At 37.5% G+C, this 22,285-nt stretch overlaps 1 protein-coding gene across 1 annotated transcript in view; it reads right to left on the reverse strand.

Annotated features, from left to right (window-relative positions):
• Positions 1-22,285, reverse strand: part of CUNH12orf40 (chromosome unknown C12orf40 homolog) — a 109,086-nt gene that overhangs the window by 11,778 nt on the left and 75,023 nt on the right. Inside the window, exon 12 of the mRNA XM_033222428.1 lies at positions 6,457-6,539. Within this exon, the coding sequence (XP_033078319.1) occupies positions 6,457-6,539 (83 nt within the window). The remainder of the gene's footprint in view (positions 1-6,456; positions 6,540-22,285) is intronic.

Genomic DNA, 22,285 nt, shown 5'->3' on the forward strand with positions numbered 1-22,285 from the left:
GGGCCTATCATGGGGGGGGGAGGGGGAGGGGGAGGGATTGCACTGGGAGTTATACTTGATATAAATGACGAATTGATGGGTGCTGATGAGTTGATGGGTGCAGCACACCAACATGGCACAAGTATACATATGTAACAAACCTGCACGTTATGCACATGTACCCTAGAACTTAAAGTATAATAATAATAAATAAATAAATAAAAGAAAATGTGACACATATGCACCATGGAATACTATGCAGCCATAAAAAAGGATGAGTTCGTGTCCTTTTTAGGGACATGGATGAAGCTGGTAACCATCATTCTCAGCAAACTGTCTCAAGGACAGAAAACCAAACACTGCATGTTCTCATTCATAGGTGGGAATTGAACAATGAGAACTCTTGGACACAGGAAGGGGATCACACACCGGAGACTGTTGTGGGTTGGGGGATGGGGGGAGGGGGGAGGATAGCATTAGGTGATGTACCTAATGCAAATGACAAGTTAATGGGTGCAGCATACTAACATGGCACATGTATACATATGTAACAAATCTGCACATTATGTATGTGTACCCTAGAACTTAAAGTATAATAATAATAAAAAAAAGGACAAACTTTAAGAACTTTTAATAGGTCTAGATTTCAATTTTCTAAGCATAAATTTTTCAAAATTCTTGAAAAATTTACCTTTTAATTATTGAATTAATGAAAATATTCTTTTAATGAAAATCATATAAAATATTCATTATTCAAGCTAAAAATACAAAGTTAATGTAAAATCTAAATATAAAAAGGGGTATAGGCTTTAGCTGATTGACACTGAAACAGCAATAGTAAGCCTATGAAATAGCATTAAAACTGACTCAGCACAAATTAGAGAAAGCAAGCTCAAGGCATTTATTTATTCAAACAAATACTCATTTAGCAACTATAATATGACCCTCTTGGAGCAGACATTCTGATGGGTAGAAATGATGTTGGTCAAATAATCATACACTTGCATATATAATTATGATTCGAGAAAAGTGTTTTAAAGAACAAATATGAGGCATTGTGAGCACATAACTGATAGGTCTAATTAGATTGGGGAGCAAGGGAGGGACTTTTCTAATAAGTGACATGTTTAAGATGAGACCTGAAGGATGAATAAAAGTAAGGTAGAGGGAATAGATTGCATAAAAGATCTGAAGCAGAAAAGACACTGACAAGCTAAGGAAAGTGAAATGTCAGTAGTGTGGGGCAGGATGAGAGAGGGAGATCACAAGAAGAAATTGAAGGTGTTAGCCAGGGTCATATTGCAGATGGCTGGTAGTCACTATAAGGGATATTGACGCTAAAGTAAAATAGGAATCCACTAAAGAGTTGCACATGGAAATAACATGATTCAATTTATGTTTGCAAAAGATCGTGAGAGTTGCTAACTAGAAGAAAGTGGGGCAAGAGTGATAGTAGACAGATATCTTAGGAAACAACCACAGTAGTTCAAGACAAAACATTGACTTGATTGGATGAAGTGACAGAAGGAATCTCATTGAATGAGGTAGATGAGACAGCAAAAGAAAGGACAAAGTTAAGTACTAAGTTTCTGACATGATCATGTGAGTGGACAGGAAAGGTATCTACTGATATAGGAAATGTCAGAAAAACTCATTTGTGGAGAACCAGGGGATATTCAGTTTGAGGTATGAAGAAATGGAGATTTTTATGAAATATCAAAGATATGTTCAATGGAAAATTGGACATCTAAATAAAGATGAGGGCTAAAGTTTAAAGTTAAGAACTGTCATCATGCAGATAGCACAAAATTCACTGGAGTGTATAACATCACCTAGGGTTTAGAGTGTAGGTTAACAGAAGAAGATTGTCCTGTGTCAAATTCTAAACTTCACAACATTTATATGGGGGGTAGAGGAAAAGTGGACAAAGGCATGAAGTAGCATTCAGAGAAATATGAAGACAAACAAGATAGTGTGTTATCACAAAAGTGAAGAGTTAAAATTGTTTTTTAAAAAATAAAATAATAATTTATACCAATATTAGGAGTTCTTATGAGATAGATTCAAAAGTATCCAATGAATTTAACAACATAGAAGTCATTGGTGTCTTTAGCAAGAGCTGCTTGGATGGTGAATTAGAGACAAAAAGTAAACAAAATGAAGATGAAAGAATGAATGGAGGAGAATTCCATTTAAACATGTGATTTATCAGCAATGGAGCATTTCTACTCAGAATATACTATGTCACTCCAATTATTCAGGTTTCAGTTTTCAATAACATTTTACAGTTTTCATCTAAACGTGAAGAGTTTATTTTTGAACATATTATTGGTTATTTTACATTTCTAATTATTGTGAATGGGTTCTTTTAAAAAGTCTCTTAAAAGAAAGAAAATGTATCTCTATATATTTTTATATATTATGTATCATGTGTGTATACACAGTTGACCCTTGAACAACACAGGTTTGAACTGCACAGGTCCAATTATATGTGCATTTTTCTTCAGTAAATACATTAGAAAACTTTTTAGAGATTCGTTGCAATTTGAAAAAACTCAGAAAATAAGAAAAAGTTAAGTATATCATGAATGCATAAAATATCTGTAGTTACTAGTTTATTTTATAATTTACTACTGTAAAATATACACAGATCTATTATGAAAAGTTAAAATTTATCAAAATTTTTGCATATAAGCATCGCCATAAGTGGCACCATTTACAACCAAGACAAATGTAAACAAACATAGAGAAATGTAAACAAATATTCAGTATTAAATCATGACTGCATAAAACTAACTGTAGTACATACTGTACTACTGTAGTGATTTCATAGCCACCTCCTGTTGCTGTTGCAGTCTCTCTGGTAAATTGCATATTGTAGTAAAAAGTGATCTCTTGTGGTTCTTGCATATTTTTCACTATGTTTAGTGCAGTAACATACACCTTGAATAACATCCAAGGAGCCACATGAAATGCCACTAGTGATGCTGGAAGTGCTCCCAAGAAGCAGAGAAAAGTCATGGCATTAATTAATTGCTTGAACTGTTTGGTATGTACTATAAACTGGGGTCTGCAGCTGCAGTTTCCCACCATTTTAAGATACATAAACCCAGCATAAGGACCATGTACAGAAGGACAAATATGACATGTTCTCACTCACATATGGGAACTAAAAATGTTGATCTCATGGAGGTTGAGAGTAGAATGATAGATACCAGGGACTGGGAAAGGTGTCAGTGTCAGGGGGTGGGAGAGACGAAGAGAGGTTGGCTAATGGGTACAAACACACTGTTAGATAGAAAGAATAAGTTCTAATGTTTAATAGCAAAGTAGAATAACTACAGTTAAAAACAAATATATATTTCAAAATAGCTAGTAGCTATGTCTTAAAACGGTCTCAACACAGAGAAAGAAATACTCGAGGTGATGGATATCCTAAATATTCTGGCTTGATCATAACACATTCGAGTCATGTAACAAAACATCATATATACCTGACTAAATATGTATAAATATTATACATCAACAAAAAATAAATAAAAGGTAAATCTAAGCGTGCTTTAGTGATGCAATTTGAGTTATATTCTTTCAGAGAATTCAACTGTTTAACAAATAGATAACCTTGTAATCTAGTGTTGATAACATGTTATTGATTTTTTTTTTTTTTTTTTTTTTTTTTGAGACAGGATCTCACTCCATTGCCTGGGCTGGAGTGCAGTGGCACAATCATGGCTCAAGGTGACCTCAACCTCCCAGGCTCAGGTGATTCTTCCACCTCAGCCTCCTGGGACCACAGGCACACACCACCACGTCTGACTAATTTTTTGTATTTGCTTTGGCCATGTTGTCCAGGCTGGTCACGAACTCCTGGACTCAAGCAATTGCTTGCTCAGTCTCCCAAAATGCTGGGATTACAAGCAGGAACCATCATGCCTGGTTAACTGATATTTCTTACCTTTGTTCATAAGTACTTATTATAATATGTTTATGCATATACATTTAAAATGTAATTATGAGCAGAATCCTTTGGAGATGCATTATTTGGTCTTTTCTTTCAGGGAATGGAACCAGTTAACAAATAGAGAACACTGTAATATAGTGTTTAGAACATGCTATTGAAGGACAGTCATCTCTTCCTTAGAATTTCTAAGGCCTCATGTGCATGAGTTTACATATACACAAGTAAAAGCTAAATCTAAGTATAGTTCTTTAAAAAAAGAAAGAAAAGGAAACTTGTGAAGGAAAATGTACTTTTGTGAAATACCTTTTTACATTGTATTAAAAATGTAGCTTTTATGTGGGTGCAGGATTGCTATGACAAAGGCATACTTACAGACGCTAATGTGATTCAAGAAAAAGTGAAGCCATTCTATGACAACTTAAAGCAAAAGGAAGCTGAAAGATCTAATGCTGGAGAATTTAATGCCAGCAAAAGATGGTTTGATAATTTTAGAAAGAGCTTTGGCTTAAAAAATATCAAGGTAATAGGGAAAGCAGCTTCTGCAGACCAAGAAGCAGCAGATACATTCCCAGATGCCTTTCAAAAAAAATCACTGAGGAAAATGGATATCTTCCAAAACAAGTTTTTAATGGAGACAAAAGTGCCCTATTTCAGGAAAAGAAAAACAAAAAAAACATGCCACATAGGATATTTATTAGGAAGAGAAGCAAGCACCAGGATTTAAAGGGAGGATGGGATAGGCTAACTCTACTGTTTTGTGCAAATGCAGTCAGGTTTATGACAAAGATTGCCCTTATCTATAAAGCTGCTCGCCCTCAAATTTTGAAGGGAAGGATAAACACCAATTGCCAGTCTCTCAGTAATACAACAAGAAGGCCTGGAAAACAAAAACGCTTTTTCTGGATTGATTCCATCAGTGCTTTGTCCCTGAAGTCAGTATGTGCTTTGCCAGTAACGGACTGCCTTTTAAAGTTATTTTGATATTGATAATGCCCCTGGTCACCCAGAATCCCATGAGTTCAATACCAAAGGCGTCAAAGTAGTTTATATGTTTTGAAGCACAACATCTCTAATTCAGCCCCTAGATCAGGGAGTCACACTGACCTTTAAGGTTCATTATACATTGTGCTCTATGGAAAGGATGGCCAATGCAATGGAAGATAATCCAGGAGAGAGAACATCATAAACGTTTGGAAGGATTATACCATTGAACATGCCATTACTGTTATAGAAAAAGCCATGAAAGTCATCAAGACTTGGAAAAGAAATCCCTGCAGGAGAAAACTGTTCCAGATATCGAACATGATGTCATAGGATTTACAAGAGCTAATCAAGAAAATCATGAAAGAGATTGTGGATATGGCAAAAAAGGTGAAAGGTGAAGGGTTTCAAGATATGGAGCTTACAAAAATTAAAGAGCTAATAAATACCCTCCAGAGGAATTAACAGAAGACAACTTGATGGAGATGAGTACTTAAGAACCAGTTACAGACGACAAGGAAGAAGACATAAAAGAAGCAGTGCCAGAAAACTCTGACATTAGACAATCTGGCAGAAGTGTTGATTACTCAAGACCTCTTTTGACTTCTTTATGACACAGATCTTTCTATGATACAGGCTCTGAAGCTAAAGTAAACAGTAGAAGAAGGATTGGTACCATGTAAAAACATTTTTAGAGAAATGAAAAATCAAAACTCAGAAAGAAATAATGATGTATTGCCACAAAGTTGCACCAAGTGTGCCTGCCTCTCCTGCCCCTATTCTACCTCCTCCACCTCTTCTGCCTCTGCTACCAATGAGACAGCAAGACCAACTCTGCCTCTCCCTTCTCCTCCTCAGCCTACTCAACATGAAGATGATGAGGATTGCGACTTTTATGATGATCTATTCCTACTTAATAAATAGTAAATATATCTTCTCTTTCTTAAGATATTTAGTAATATTTTCTTTTCTTTAGCTTACTTTATTGTATAAATACAGTATATAATATATACAACATAGAAAATATGTGTTAATCAACTGTTTATGTTATCAGTAAGGATTCTGGCCAACAGTAGGCTATTAGTAGTTAAGTTTTGCAGAGTCAAACATTTTATTCAGATTTCTGACTGAGCAGCATCCCTAAACCCTGCAATGTTCAAGGATAAACTGTACACACATAATGTGTGTGTGTGTGCATGTTTATGTGTATGTATATATATGTGTGTATATATATATATAATGTATCCTGATAAAAGGATAAAAGGTGTTTTGTAAATGGCAGTAAAAGCATTATTTTTACAAATGTGAAGAATGGTACTCATTTACATTTTTATTTTACATTTTTGTTTACATTTTTCTTTTCTATATTTTTAAATAGTTGTATATATTTTTGTTTGTTTACTTTTTTGTTTATATTAATTTTTACATACACTGTTTGACTCAACATTTTTATAAGGTAAAGGTAAACTATGAGAAAAACAAATAATTATTAATTAATATAGCATATATTAATAGATGAAACAAGCATAACTTACCAAATCTGAACTAGAACTGAAACAGCTGTCTGTTGGTCTTGGAGAGTAACTGGTAGACCAACTACTCTGTGCAGAATCAAGAGCTGAAAATAAAGGTTTAATACATGAATAACGGTATTTATGAATATTCTACAACATACACATGCCAAGCAGAAGATATCTGCTGATAAAACAAATTTACATAACAACATACAACACTTTAAAATGTACCAAAATTAGTTAAAATTGTGGATACTTAGCACCTTACAATTCTGACAGGATTTATGGGTTAATTTTACTCTTAAAAAATGTGTAGCTACAAATGAAATAAGGGTATATAATGTAAGTGAAGAAAACAGAATAAAGAAACTTGGATTGATTTTTCCAACATGTGAATTATATTTTATGAACAAATAATTTAAAGTGTTAACCTGAGGGAAGGAAGAGAAAACCAAGTTATTAAGTCCTAAGGCATCAAACATTTGCCAATCTAGTAAATGAAAGTTTACTGTGCAATCAAATGCTGTGAATAAAACCTATTCAAAGCATCCAGTTTGATAAATTTTCATTATCTGCTTAATATTACTATTTTACAATTGCAAGTAAAGTTTTAAAATGGGATTGAGATGTAGGTCATGAATCCCTACTATGTATAAATGATAAAGAGCAACCGTAGCTTTAACCACTCCTGTTACCTTGTTTATGAAAATCAGTCTGCTATCAAGAGAAGCAAAATGCTGCAGAACATGAAACAACAACACATACCAGATCACATGCAATAAACCATGAGTACCTCAGGCCAGGACAAATGCTCTCTGTAACAGAATCTAGCTTCAGTCAACTGAGAGGCAGAGAGAACTTAGCTGAACTCTGATACCCTTATTTTATCATTCTAGAAGGAAATTTATACCCCCACAAAGCAGGATTCTCCCTGACAACAGAAAGTAGAGTGCACAAAAATGAAGGGTAGAATATAACTACTAACAACATAATTTAAGGGCATTTCACCCTCATTTCACCAACAAGGTTCATTCAGTCCATAAGTACTGTAAATCCACAGTCATCAGAAAGGAAGAAATTTGTCTGCTGAATGAATGTTCTCACATTTAACAGTACAGGAGAGGGCATGCAAATGAAAATAAGTACAAATAAACACTTGTTTTGGTAACCATGGCCTTATAGTATAGTTTGAAATCAGGTAGTGTGATGTGTCCAGATTTGTTATTTTTGCTTAGTCTTGCTTTGGCTATGCGGGCTCTTTTTTGCTTCCACATAGATTTTAGGGTTGTTTTTTCTAATTCTGTGAAGAATGATGGTGGTATTTTGATGAGATTGCATTGAATTCGTAGATTGCTTTTGGCAGTATGGTCATTTCCACAACATTGATTCTACCCATACATGAACATGGAATGTGCATGGTACTGGTATAAAAATAGGCACATAGAACAATGGAACAGAATAGAGAACCCGGAAATAAACCCAAATACTTACAGTCAACTGATCTTCAACAAAGCAAATGAAAACATAAAGTGGGGAAAAGATACCCTTTTCAACAAATGGTGCTGGGATAATTGGCTAGCCACATGTAGGAGATCCTCATCTCTCACCTTATAGAAAAATCAACTGAAGATTGATTAAGGACTTAAACCTAAGACCTGAAGTTATAAAAATTCTAGATGATAACATGGGAAAAACCCTTCTAGACATTGGCTTAGGCAAGGATTTCATGACCAAGAACCCAAAAGCAAATACAATCAAACAAATATATAGCTGGGACCTAATTAAACTAAAGAGCTTTTGCATGGCAAAAGGAACAGTCAGGAGAGTAAACAGACAACCCACAAAGTGGGAGAAAATCTTCACAATCTATATATCTGACAAAGGACTTATATCCTGAATTTACAAGGAACTCAAATCAGTAAGAAAAAAACAAACAATCTCATCAAAAAGTGGGCTAAGGGCATGAATAGACAATTCTCAAAAGAAGATATATAAATGGCCAACAAACACATGAAAAAAATGTTCACTATCACTAATGATCGGGGAAATGCAAATCAAAACCATAATGTGATATCACCTTATTCCTGCAAGAATGGCCATAATCAAAAAATCAAAAAACAGTAGATGTTGGCACGGGATTGGTGAACAGAGAACACTTCTACGTTGCTGGTGGGAATGTAAACTAGTAGAGCCGCTATGGAAAACAGGGTGGAAATTCCTTAAAGAATTAAAAGTAGCGCTACCATTTGGTCCAGCAGTCCCACTACTGGGTATCTACCTAGAGGAAAAGAAATCATTATTCAAAAAAGATACTTCCACACACATTTATAGCAGCACATTTCACAATTGCAAAATCATGGAACCAACCCAAACTCCCATCAATCAATGAGTGGATGAAGAAACTGCGGTGTGTGTGTCTGTGTGTATATATATATATATTTTTTTACATATATATGATGGAATAAAAATGCAGCCATAAAAAGGAAGGAATTAACAGTATTTGCAGTGACCTGGATGAGATTGGAGACTATTATTCTAAGTGACATAACTCAGGAATGGAAAACCAAACACCGTATGTTCTCACTGATATGTGGGAACTAAGATATGAAGATGCAAAGGCATAAGAATGATACAATGGACTTTGGGAACTTGGGGGAAACAGTGGAAAGAGGAAGAGGGATAAAAGACTACAAATATGGGGAGGCCGAGACGGGCGGATCACGAGGTCAGGAGATCGAGACCATCCTGGCTAACACGGTGAAACCCCGTCTCTACTAAAAATACAAAAAATTAGCTGGGTGAGGTGGCGGGCGCCTGTAGTCCCAGCTACTCAGGAGGCTGAGGCAGGAGAATGGCCTAAACCCGGGAGGCGGAGCTTGCAGTGAGCTGAGATCCGGCCACAGCACTCCAGCCTGGGCGACAGAGCAAGACTCCGTCTCAAAAAAAAAAAAAAAAGACTACAAATATGGTGCAGTGTTTACTGCTTGGGTGATGGGTGCACCAAAGTCTCACAAATCACCACTACTTTCTCATGTAACCAAATACCACCTGTACCCCAATAATTTGTGGTAAAAAAATCTTTTTAAAAACTTAAAAAAAAACACTTATTGAGTAACTACTTTATGTAAGACACTGTGATAGTTATTAGGGACACATGTTCAGAGCCCTCAAAGTGTTCAGAATCTTGTAGTGGAGAAAGATACACATTTTTTAAGTCCCAAAATAAGATGTGACATCATAGAAGATACAAAAGTAGTAGGCGGCTAAGTGTGATGAACTCTAGGGAAAGAGATTTGGTGACAATTTAGAGAAAACACAAGTATAAAGAATAGGTTTTGAATGACGAATAAACAATTTTCAGAGACAAGATGAAAAACTAACATGTGGGATAGAGGGAAAAGAATGTGCAAATATTTCTAAACATTAATGGAGGTATATTTTAGATTGTCCATGATGTTACCTAAGGGTGAATTAAAGAGAGGTGAGACAATGAAATCAAGTCAGTTAGATGATTAACTGAATAATCTAGGTATGAAGTGATTATGACCTGCAATAAAGCTGTGAAATTGGGATAGAGAAGAAGCAAAAGATTCAAGTTTCAAGAAGGCTTTCAAATAGCCTCAATTTTTGCCTGTATGTACATTTAAAAACTTTTCTGTATCTGGTATAACATCAATATCAAAATCTGATAAAGATTGCACACACATACATACATTCTCTCTCTACAGGAAAATCCCACTTATGAATACCAATACAAAAACCTTATACTAAAAAAGTATTAATTTTTTTTACAAAGAACAGAATAAAAAGAAGAGCAAAGAATCACAACACATCAGGACTTGGTGGAATTTGTTATAGGAATGCTAAGATGGTCCAAATCACAAAATACATTAGTATATTCACCATTTAAAAAGATCTATATCAAAATGAAGTATCACTTCACACCTCTTAGGGTGACCACTGTCAGAAAAAAACAAAAAATAACAAATATTGGCAAGGATGTAGAAAAATTGGAACCTTTCTGCACTGCTGGTGGGAATGTAAAATGGTGCCGCAACTACGGAAAATGGTATGAAGATTTCTCAAAAAAATAAAAATAAAACTACTATATAATCCAGAAATATAATTTCTGAATATATATCTAAAATAACGGAAAGCAGGACTTAGAAGAGACATTTGCATACTTATGTTCATTGCAGCATTATTCACAATAGCCAAGAGTCAGAAACAACCTAAATGACAATCAATGAAAGAATGGGTGAAGAAAATATGGTATACGGATACAATTGAATACTATTCAGCAATGAAAAAGAAGGAAATCTTGTTATATGCTACAGTATGGATGAAACTTAAGGACATTATGTTAAGTGAAACAAGCCGTTATAAAAAAGACAAATACTACATGATTTCACCTACTAGGTATATAAGTAGAATATAGAAACAGAAGGTAAAATGGTAATGGTCAGGGGCTGGGGGGAGTGGCAAGTAGGAAATTGTTGTTTAGGGAGTGTGAGAGACAGGACGAGGGTCTGTTGCACAACAATGTGCATGTGGTTGACAATATTGTATTGTACACCTGGAAACTGTTGAGAGGATAAATGTTATGTTGCATACTTTTTTGCAACAATAATGTAAAAAGACATATGAATAAAAATTAATAATCATTCCCATAGATGCTAAGAATCACTTTCTCCCAAATTACTGATTCATCAAATACCTCACAAGAAAAAAAAGCTATTGGCAAAATACACACACACACACACACACACACACACACACACACACACGAGCCTAAGCCCCAAATTCAGAATCTTACTTAATACAGAAACACAGGATATATATTCATGCTAAAGTAGCTCTGTGTGTGTGTGTGTGTGTGTGTGTGTGTGTGTGTGTGTATGTGTATCAGAAGGCACTACAGATAAATCTAACAAGAAACATGCAGAATCTATATGAGGAAGACTTCAGGAAAGTGCTTGAAGGTATTTTAAGCAACTACTAAATATAAAAAACTAGACTGAATTAATGAAAGGACATCTTATGTTCTTCGATAGACTACTCAACATTATTAGGATAATAATTCACACTAAACTAACACAGGTAACAGTTTCCTAATAAAAATTAAAACTTTTCTTTTGGACTTAATTAAGTTGATTTTAAAGGTTATATGAAAAAGCAATCCAACAATAACCCGAAAAAACTTTTTAAAAAGTTCAAAGAGGCATGTAATTCTTCAAGAAATTAAACATTTATAAAAAGATGATTTTAAAAAAGCAGTATGATATTGGCACATGAAGATTAGGAAAGATCAATGAAACAATTAAGAAACCCACAAAATAGGTTAGCTACATATGGAAAGTTATTATATAAAAAAGGTAGTATCACAAATACCTAGGGAAAAGATGTATTTTTAAAACTTGGCTGGGCGCGGCTGCCCATGCCTGTAATCCCAGCACTTTGGGAGGACGAGGTAGGGGGATCACGAGGTCAGGAGATCGAGGCCATCCTGCCTAACATGGTGAAACTCCGTCTCCACTAAAAAAATGTAAAAAATTAGCCAGTTGTGGTAGCAGAAGAATGACGTGAACCCGGGAGGCGGAGCTTGCAATGAGCTGAGATTGCGCCACTGCACTCCAGCCTTGCCAACAGAGTGTCTCAAAAACAAACGAACCAACAAACAAAACCTTGGACTGATAGAAACCTCATGCCTTAAATCAACTCAAAATCCAAATGGATTAAAGAAATAAATTTAAAAATATAAAAGCATACTAATACTAGAAGAAAATATGGTAAGTTCTTTTGTAACTTGGAAGTGTGGAGAGTCTGGAGAGTCTAAATCCAGAAATAAAAGAAAAAATTTATCAATTTAACTAAAGAAGATAAACCTTCTGCAAAGCAAGAGACACTATATGCAAAGACTAAACAAAATAAATCAAAAACCAACATTAAACTAGAAGAAAACATTTGCCACATATCAAAACATACATGCTTTTACTTTTTTAATTTTTATGGATACATAGTAGGTGCATATATTTACGGGGTATATGAGATGTTTTGATACAGGGATAAAATGTATAATAATCACATGAAAACTGGGGTATTCATCCCCTAAAGCATTCATCCTTTGTGTTATCTAATTATATTGTTTTTGTTATTTTAAAATGTACAATTTTTATTCACTATAGCTACCCTGCTGTGCTAGCAAATACGAGGTCTTATTCATTCTTTCTAATTAAGATTTTTGTACCCATTAACCATCACCACCCTCCCAACCCCACCACTACCCTTCCTAGCCTCTAGTAACCATTTTTCTACCCTCTTATTTCCATGAGTTCAATTGCTTTGATTTTTAGATCCCACAAATAAGTGAGAACATGTGTTGTCTTTCTGTGCCTGGCTTGTTTCACTTAACATAATAACCTCCAGTTCCATTCATGCTGTTGCAAATGACATGATTATTCTTTTTTTATGATATTTTCTGGAGTTAGGCAAGTTGATTTTAAAGGTTATATGAAAAAGTAATCAAGAATAACCAGAAAAAAACCTTTTTAAAAAATGAAAGGAGGGGTGTAACTTCTCAAGAAATTAAACATTATAAAACAATTATTATTATTAGATTATGTATAATTAGATTATTAGATTGTGTTTAATTAACACATTTTCTTTAGCGATTCATTTGGTGATGGACACTTAGGTTGCTTCCAAATCTTGGCTACTGCAAACAGTCCTGCAACAAACATGGGAGTGCAGATATCTCTTTAATATACTGATTTCCTTTCTTTTGGGTATATATCCAGCAGTGGGATTGCCTGATTACATGGTAGCTCTATTTTTAGTTTTTTGAGGAACCTCCAAACTATTCTCCATAGTGGTTGTACTAATTAATACTACCATCCATAGTATATAAGTGTTCCCTCTCTCCATATCCTCACCAGCGTTTGTTATTTCCTATCTTTGGGATATGTCATTTTAACCGAGGTGAGATGATATCTCACTTTACTTTTGATTTGCATTTCTTTGATGCAAATCAAAAGTAAAGCTACAAACTTCCCTCCTAGAACTGCTTTTGCTGTATCCCACAGGTTTTGGTATATTGTGTTTCAATTATCATTTGTTTCAAGGACTTTTTTCAATTTCATTCTTAATTTCTTCATTGACCCACTGGTCATTCAGGTGCATATTGCTTAATTTTCATGTGTTTGTAAAGTTTCCAAAATTCCTCATTGTTGATTTCTAGTTTTATTCCATTGTAGTTAGAAAAGATACTTGATATCATTTCAATTTTCAAAAATGTTTTAAGACTTGTTTTGTTGCCTAACGTATGTCTATCTTTGAGAATGATCCATGTGCTGAGGAAAAGAATGTCTATTCTGTAGCTACTGGATGAAATGTTATGTGAATATCTATTAGGTCCATTTGATCTATAATACAGATGAAGTCTGGTGTTTCATCATTGTTTTCTTTCTGGAAGATCTGTCTAATGCTGAAAGAGGAATGCTGAAGTCTCCAACTATTATTGTATTGGGGGTGTATCTCTTCCTCCTTCACTCTAATAATATTTGCTTTATATATCTGAGTGCTTCATTGTTGGGTGCATATATATTTAAAATTGTTATATCCTCTTTCTGAATTGGCTCCCTCCACAAGTGTGGAGCCCTCATGGCCTAACTACCTCTTTAATGGTCTCACCTCTTAACACTGTTGCATTAGGGATTAAGTTTCATTAAGTTGCATCAGAGTTTATATAATGACCTTCTTTGGTCTCTTATAATTTTTCTCTTGAAATTTATTTTGTCTAATATACATTTAGCTACTCTTGTTCTTTTTTGGTTTCTATTGGCTTGGAATATCTTTTTCTATCCCTTTATTTTCTGTCTATGTGTGTCTTTACAGGTAAAATGTGTTTCTTATAGGCAACAGATCATTGGGTTTTATTTTTTATCTATTCAGCCACTCTATATCTTTTGATTGGAGAGTTTAATCCATTGACAGTCAAAGTCATTATTGATAAGTAAGGACTTACTGCTGCTATTTTGTTAACTGTTTTTTGGCTGTTTTGTGGTCATCTCGTCTTTCCTTCCTTCTTGTCTTCCTTTTATTAAAGGTGATTTTCTCTGGTGATATAATTTATTTTCTTTTTATTTTTTGTGTATCTGTTGTATGATTTTATCATAAGGCTTGCAAATACAATCTTAGAACCCATGATTTTAGGCTGATAACAAGTTAATTGTTTGCATAAAAAAAATGAGCAAAAAGAAAACTAGTAAAAACTCTACCCCTTAACTTCATTCTCTTGCTTTTTAACTTTCTGTTGTTTCTCTATATATCTTATTATATACTCTATGGCTTGAAAAGTTGATGTAGTTATTATTTTTGACTAGTTCATCATCTAGTGTTTCTACTTCAGATATGAGTAGTTTGCACACCACATTTACAGTGTTATAATATTCTGTTTTTCTGTGTACTTATTATTATCAGTGAGTTTTTTACCTTCAGATGATTTCTTCTTGTTCATTAACTTTCTTTTCTTTCTGATTGAAGTATTCCTTTTAGCATTTTCTTGCAGAACAGGTCTGGTATTGATAATCCCTCAGCTTTTGTTTGTCTAGGAAGTCTTTGTTTCTACTTCATGTTTGAGGGATATTTTTGCTGGATATACTATTTTAAGGTAAAAGGTTTTTTCCTTCAGCACTTTAAATATGTCATGCCACTCTCTCCTGGCTTGTAAGGTTTCCACTGCAAAGTCTGCTCCCAGACGTATTGTAGCTCCATTGTATGTTATTTGTTTCTTTTATCTTGCCACTTTTAGGATCCTTTCTTTATCCTTGATCTTTAGGAGTTTACTAAATGCCTTGAGGTAGTCTTCTTTGGGTTAAATCTGCTAGGTGTTCTATAACCTTCTTATACTTGGATATTGACATGTTTCTCTAGGTTTAGGAGGTAAAAGGCCAATAACTACTCTTAGATTTGCCCTTTTGAGGCTATTTTCTAGATCCTGCAGGCATATTTCATTCTTTTTTTTCTTTTTTCTTTCATTTCCTCTGACTGTGTATATTCAAACTGTCTGCCTTCAAGCTCACTAATTCTTTGTGCTGCTTGATCAATTTTGCTATTAAGATTCTAAGGTATTCTTCAATATATCAATTGCATTTTTCAGACCCAGAATTTACGCTTGATTCTTTTTAATTATTTCAATCTCTTTGTTAAATTTGTCTGATATACTTCTGAATTCCTTCTCTTTGTTATCTTGAATTTCACTTTCCTCAAAACAGCTATTTTTAATACTCTGTCTGAAAGGTCACATATGTCCATTTCTCCAGGGTTGGTCCTTGGTGTGTTATTTAGTTCATGTGGTGAAGTCATTTTCCTGGATGGTCTTGCTACTTGTAGATGTTCGTTTGTACCTGGGCATTGAAGAGTTAGCTATTTATTGCAGTCTTCACAGTTTGGGCTTGTTCTCATCCATCTTGGGAATGCTTTCCAGGAATTCAAAAAGGACTTGGGTGTTAAGATCTAAGCTGTATCTGCTTTAGGGGCACCCCAAACCCAGTAATGCTTTGGTTCTTGCAGACTTGTAGACATACTGCCTTGATTGTCTTAGACAATATCTGGGAAATTTTTCTGCATTACCAAGCAGAGACTCTTGTCACTGCCCTTACTTTCTTCCAAATGAATAGTCTCTCTCTCTGTTCTGAGCCATCTGAAGCTCAGGGTGGAGTGACATAAGCACCCCCATTGCCACGACCATCAGGATTGTGCTTGGTCAGATGTTAAACCAGCACAGCACTGGGTCTCAACCAAGGTCCACTGTAACCACTACCCGGCTACTGCCTATGGTTTCTCAAGGCCCTAGGGCTCTACAATCCATGGGTAGCAAAGCTGGCCAGGTCTGTGTCCTTCCCTTCAGGGTGTCAAGTTCCCCCAGGCCCCAGGTGGATCCAGAAGTGCTGTCTCAGAACTGGGAGCCAGGGACTACAGCCAAAAACCTTAGCAGCCTACCTGGTATTCTATTTTACTGGGACTGAGCTTACATTCAAACCACAAGACACAGTGGTTTGTCTTCCCTTTCCAAAGGCAGATGAACCTCAACCCATGGCCATCACAACCCATGCCTAAGGGAGTACTGCCAGAGTACCAGTGATGTTCCCTTACAACCCAAGGGTTCTTCAGTCAGCTTGTGGTGAATGATGCCTAGGCTGGGAGTCACCCTTCAGTGCAGTGGACTCCCCATCTGGTCCAGGGCAGGTCCAGAAATGCCTTCCAAGAGCCAAGTCCTGGAATTGGGGACCCCAAGAGCCTACTTAGTATTCTACCCCCATGGCTGTGCTGGTACCTAAGGTGCAAGACAAAGTCCCCTTTACTTTTCTCTCTGCTTTTCTCAAGTGAAGAGTCTTGTCCCATAGCCATCACAGCTGGAAATGTACTGAGACTCACCTGATGCCACCAAGTCTCAAAGTCTCACCCAAGGCCCTCAATGCAGTCCCTGGATATCACTGATGGTTATTCAGGGCCCCAGGGCTCCTCAGTTAGCAGGTGATGAATCCTGCCAGGAGTCGGTCCTTCCCTTCAAGGATATAGGTGTCCTTCTCGCCCATAGAGTGTCCAGAAATGCCATCTTGGAGCTAGAGCCTGGAAAGGGGACATCATGACTCTGACCTGTGCCCTATCTTACTGTGGCTAATCTGGTATGCAGGATGTAAGACAAAGTCCTCCACACTCTTCCCTCTCCTCTCCTCAAGCAGAAGGGGTCTGTTTTGTAGCTGCAAGCTGAGTGGTCTGGGTTAAGGGAGGGGTGATTGCCACACTCCCTTAGCTGCCCCAACTGGTGATTCAATAGAACACATGCCATCCCCAGTCCACAGTTTCTGGGCCTAGTTCAGCACTAGGACTCACCTAGGAGTTGCAGTCCTTGTGGCCTAGACTGCCTTTCAAATTTACTTAGAGCACCAGAGTACTTTAGCCCATAATAGGAGGGCTTATGCAAACTCAAGTATTGACCATAAGCATCAGCAATTCCCCTCTGGCTAAGGCTAGTTTAAATACTCTCTCTATGGGTAGACATCAGCTGAGTTTGGTCCAGTTTTGCTTTCTGTTATAAGACAGCACTGAGTTCAATGCCTCAAAATTGCTGCACTGACTGTCCCTCTCCGCAGTACACAGAATCACTCTCCGCACTGTGTCGCCACTCCCAGGGAATGGGGGAAGGGTGGCGTCAGTGACTCAAGACTATTTTTCCTACCTGTTCAGTGCCTCTTTCAGTGATGCGAAGTTAAAACCAGGCACTATGAGTGCTCTTATGCAGTTCTTAGGAAGGTGTTTTTTGTGTGCAGAGTCGTTAAATTGGTGTGCTTGTAGGTGGTGTCTTCCATTCCGCCATCTTGTTTCACCCCTCATCTACATCTTTTTAATATTTAAAGATGTCTTAATATCTCTTAAAGAGTTCTTAAATATCAAGGAAAAAAATGCCAAAACCCAAGGGGGCAAAAGGTGTGAATGTAGAATTCACAGAAGAAGAATCGCAAATAGCCAATGAACATTTTTTAAAGATGCTCAACTTCACACATAGCGCAGTGCAAATGAAAACTTCTATCTATCCATCCCCCTGTAAGACTCAGCAAAATTCCTAAGTTTGACCACAATCCCTGTTGGTGAGGCTGTGGAATAAAATATACACTGCTAATGGAATTGCCAAATGGTGACACAAGGAACTTGGAAATATATATATCAAAATTGAAATTCAGCAATATCTATCAAATACCAGCATATTTCTCCTTCAACTCAACCATGTCCCTCCCAGAAATTACCCTGGAAATGTACCTTCACAAATAAGAAACGTTGCACAAAGTTGTTTACTTAAACAGTATTTGTAAGAAAAATATACTGGGGGGGGGGGCGGAGCAAGATGGCCGAATAGGAACAGCTCCAGTCTCCAACTCCCAGCGCAAGCGACACAGAAGACCGTGATTTCTGCATTTTCAACTGAGGTACTGGGGTCATCTCTCTAGGGAGCGCCGGACAATTGGTGCTGGTCAGCTGCTGCAGCCCGACCAGCGTGAGCTGAAGCAGGGCGAGGCATCGCCTCACCTGGAAGCGCAAGGGGGAAGGGAATCCCTTTTCCTAGCGAGGGGAACTGAGACACACAACACCTGGAAAATCGGGTAACTCCCACCCCAATACTGCGCTTTAAGGAAACAGGCACACCAGGAGAATATATCCCACACCTGGCCGGGAGGGTCCTACGCCCACGGAGCCTCCCTCACTGCTAACACAGCCATCTGCGGCGATCTATCCGCAAGGCAGCAGCGAGGCTGGGGGAAGGGCGCCCGCCATTGCTGAGGCTTAAGTAGGTAAACAAAGCCGCTGGGAAGCTCCAACTGGGTGGAGCTCACAGCAGCTCAAGGAAGCCTGCCTGTCTCTGTAGACTCTACCTCTGCGGACAGCGCACAGCTGCAGTCCATTAGGGGAAAGAGCAGGGCCGGTGCAGACGCGAACGACTCTGTCTGACAGCTTTGGGGAGAGCCGTGGATCTCCTAACGCGGAGGTTGAGATCTGAGAACGGACAGACTGCCTGCTCAGGTGGGTCCCTGACCCGAGTAGCCTAGCTGGGAGACATCCCCCACTAGGGGCAGTCTGACACCCCACACCTCACAGGGTGGCGTCACCCCTGAGAGGACACTTCCAAAGAAAGAATCAGACAGGTACACTCACTGTTCAGCAATATTCTATCTTCGGCAACCTCTGCTGCTGATACCCAGGCAAACAGGGTCTGGAGTGGACCTCAAGCAATCTCCAACAGACCAACAGACAGTCCTTCTGACTGTCAGAAGGAAAACTATCAAACAGGAAGGACACCTATACCAAAACCCCATCAGTACGTCACCATCATCAAAGACCAGAGACAGATAAACCACAAAGATGGGGAAGAAGCAGGGCAGAAAAGCTGGAAATTCAAAAAATAAGAGCGCATCTCCCCCTGCAAAGGAGCGCAGCCCATCGCCAGCAACGGATCAAAGCTGGTCAGAGAATGACTTTGACGAGATGAGAGAAGAAGGCTTCAGTCCATCAAACCTCTCAGAGCTAAAGGAGGAATTACGTACCCAGCGCAAAGAAACTAAAAATCTTGAAAAAAAAGTGGAAGAATTGACAGCTAGACTAATTAATGCAGAGAAGATCATAAACGAAATGACAGAGATGAAAACCATGACACGAGAAATACGTGACAAAATGCACAAGCTTCAGTAACCGACTCGATCAACTGGAAGAAAGAGTATCAGCGATTGAGGATCAAATGAATGAAATGAAGCGAGAAGAGAAACCAAAAGAAAAAAGAAGAAAAAGAAATGAACAAAGCCTGCAAGAAGTATGGGATTATGTAAAAAGACCAAATCTACGTCTGATTGGGGTACCTGAAAGTGAAGGGCAAAATGGAACCATGTTGGAAAACACTCTTCAGGATATCATCCAGGAGAACTTCCCCAACCTAGTAGGGCAGGCCAACATTCAAATTCAGGAAATACAGAGAACACCACAAAGATACTCCTCCAGAAGAGCAACTCCAAGACACATAATTGCCAGATTCACCAAAGTTGAAATGAAGGAAAAAATCTTAAGGGCAGCCAGAGAGAAAGGTCGGGTTACCCACAAAGGGAAGCCCATCAGAATAACAGCAGACCTCTCGGCAGAAACTCTACAAGCCAGAAGAGAGTGGGGGCCAATATTCAACGTTCTTAAAGAAAAGAATTTTCAACCGAGAATTTCATATCCAGCCAAACTAAGCTTCATCAGTGAGGAGAAAAAAAATCCTTTACAGATAAGCAAATGCTTAGAGATTTTGTCACCACCAGGCCTGCCTTACAAGAGACCCTGAAGGAAGCCCTAAACATGGAAAGGAACAACCAGTACCAGCCATTGCAAAAACATGCCAAAATGTAAAGACCATCGAGGCTAGGAAGAAACTGCATCAACTAACGAGCAAAATAACCAGTTAATATCATAATGACAGGATCAAGTTCACACATAACAATATTAACCTTAAATGTCAATGGACTAAATGCTCCAATTAAAAGACACAGACTGGCAAACTGGATCAAGAGTCAAGACCCATCAGTCTGCTGTATTCAGGAGACCCATCTCACATGCAGAGACATACATAGGCTCAAAATAAAGGGATGGAGGAAGATCTACCAAGCAAATGGAGAACAAAAAAAAGCAGGGGTTGCAATCCTAGTCTCTGATAAAACAGACTTTAAACCATCAAAGATCAAAAGAGACCATTACATAATGGTAAAGGGATCAATTCAACAGGAAGAGCTAACTATCCTAAATATATATGCACCCAATACAGGAGCACCCAGATTCATAAAGCAAGTCCTTAGAGACCTACAAAGAGACTTAGACTCCCATACAATAATAATGGGAGACTTCAACACTCCACTGTCAACATTAGACAGATCAACGAGACAGAAAGTTCACAAGGATATCCAGGAATTGAACTCATCTCTGCACCAAGCGGACCTAATAGACATCTATAGAACTCTCCACCCCAAATCAACAGAATATACATTCTTCTCAGCACCACATCGCACTATTCCAAAATTGACCACATAATTGGAAGTAAAGCACTCCTCAGCAAATGTACAAGAACAGAAATTATAACAAACTGTCTCTCAGACCACAGTGCAATCAAACTAGAACTCAGGACTAAGAAACTCAATCCAAACCGCTCAACTACATGGAAACTGAACAACCTGCTCCTGAATGACTACTGGGTACATAACGAAATGAAAGCAGAAATAAAGATGTTCTTTGAAACCAATGAGAACAAAGATACAACATACCAGAATCTCTGGGACACATTTAAAGCAGTGTGTAGAGGGAAATTTATAGCACTAAATGCCCACAAGAGAAAACAGGAGAGATCTAAAATTGACACTCTAACATCACAATTAAAAGAACTAGAGAGGCAAGAGCAAACACATTCAAAAGCTAGCAGAAGGCAAGAAATAACTAAGATCAGAGCAGAACTGAAGGAGATAGAGACACAAAAAACCCTCCAAAAAATCAATGAATCCAGGAGTTGGTTTTTTGAAAAGATCAACAAAATTGACAGACCGCTAGCTAGACTAATAAAGAAGAAAAGAGAGAGGAATCAAATAGACGCAATAAAAAATGATAAAGGGGATATCACCACCGACCCCACAGAAATACAAACAACCATCAGAGAATACTATAAATGCCTCTACGCAAATCAACTAGAAAATCTAGAAGAAATGGATAATTTCCTGGACACTTACACTCTCCCAAGACTAAACCAGGAAGAAGTTGAATCCCTGAAGAGACCAATAGCAGGCTCTGAAATTGAGGCAACAATTAATAGCCTACCCACCAAAAAAGTCCAGGACCAGATGGATTCACAGCTGAATTCTACCAGAGGTACAAGGAGGAGCTGGTACCATTCCTTCTGAAACTATTTCAATCAATAGAAAAAGAGGGAATCCTCCCTAACTCTTTTTATGAGGCCAACATCCTGATACCAAAGCCTGGCAGAGACACAACAAAAAAAGAAAATTTTAGACCAATATCCCTGATGAACATCGATGCAAAAATCCTCAATAAAATACTGGCAAACCGGATTCAGCAGCACATCAAGAAGCTTATCCACCATGATCAAGTGGGCTTCATCCCTGGGATGCAAGGCTGGTTCAACATTCGCAAATCGATAAACGTAATCCAGCATATAAACAGAACCAAAGACAAGAACCACATGATTATCTCAATAGATGCAGAAAAGGCTTTTGACAAAATTCAACAGCCTTTATGCTAAAAACGCTCAATAAATTCGGTATTGATG

This window comes from Trachypithecus francoisi, unplaced genomic scaffold (assembly GCF_009764315.1).
Source record: "Trachypithecus francoisi isolate TF-2019V2 unplaced genomic scaffold, Tfra_2.0 Lachesis_group11, whole genome shotgun sequence".
NCBI classification, from domain to species: domain Eukaryota; kingdom Metazoa; phylum Chordata; class Mammalia; order Primates; family Cercopithecidae; genus Trachypithecus; species Trachypithecus francoisi.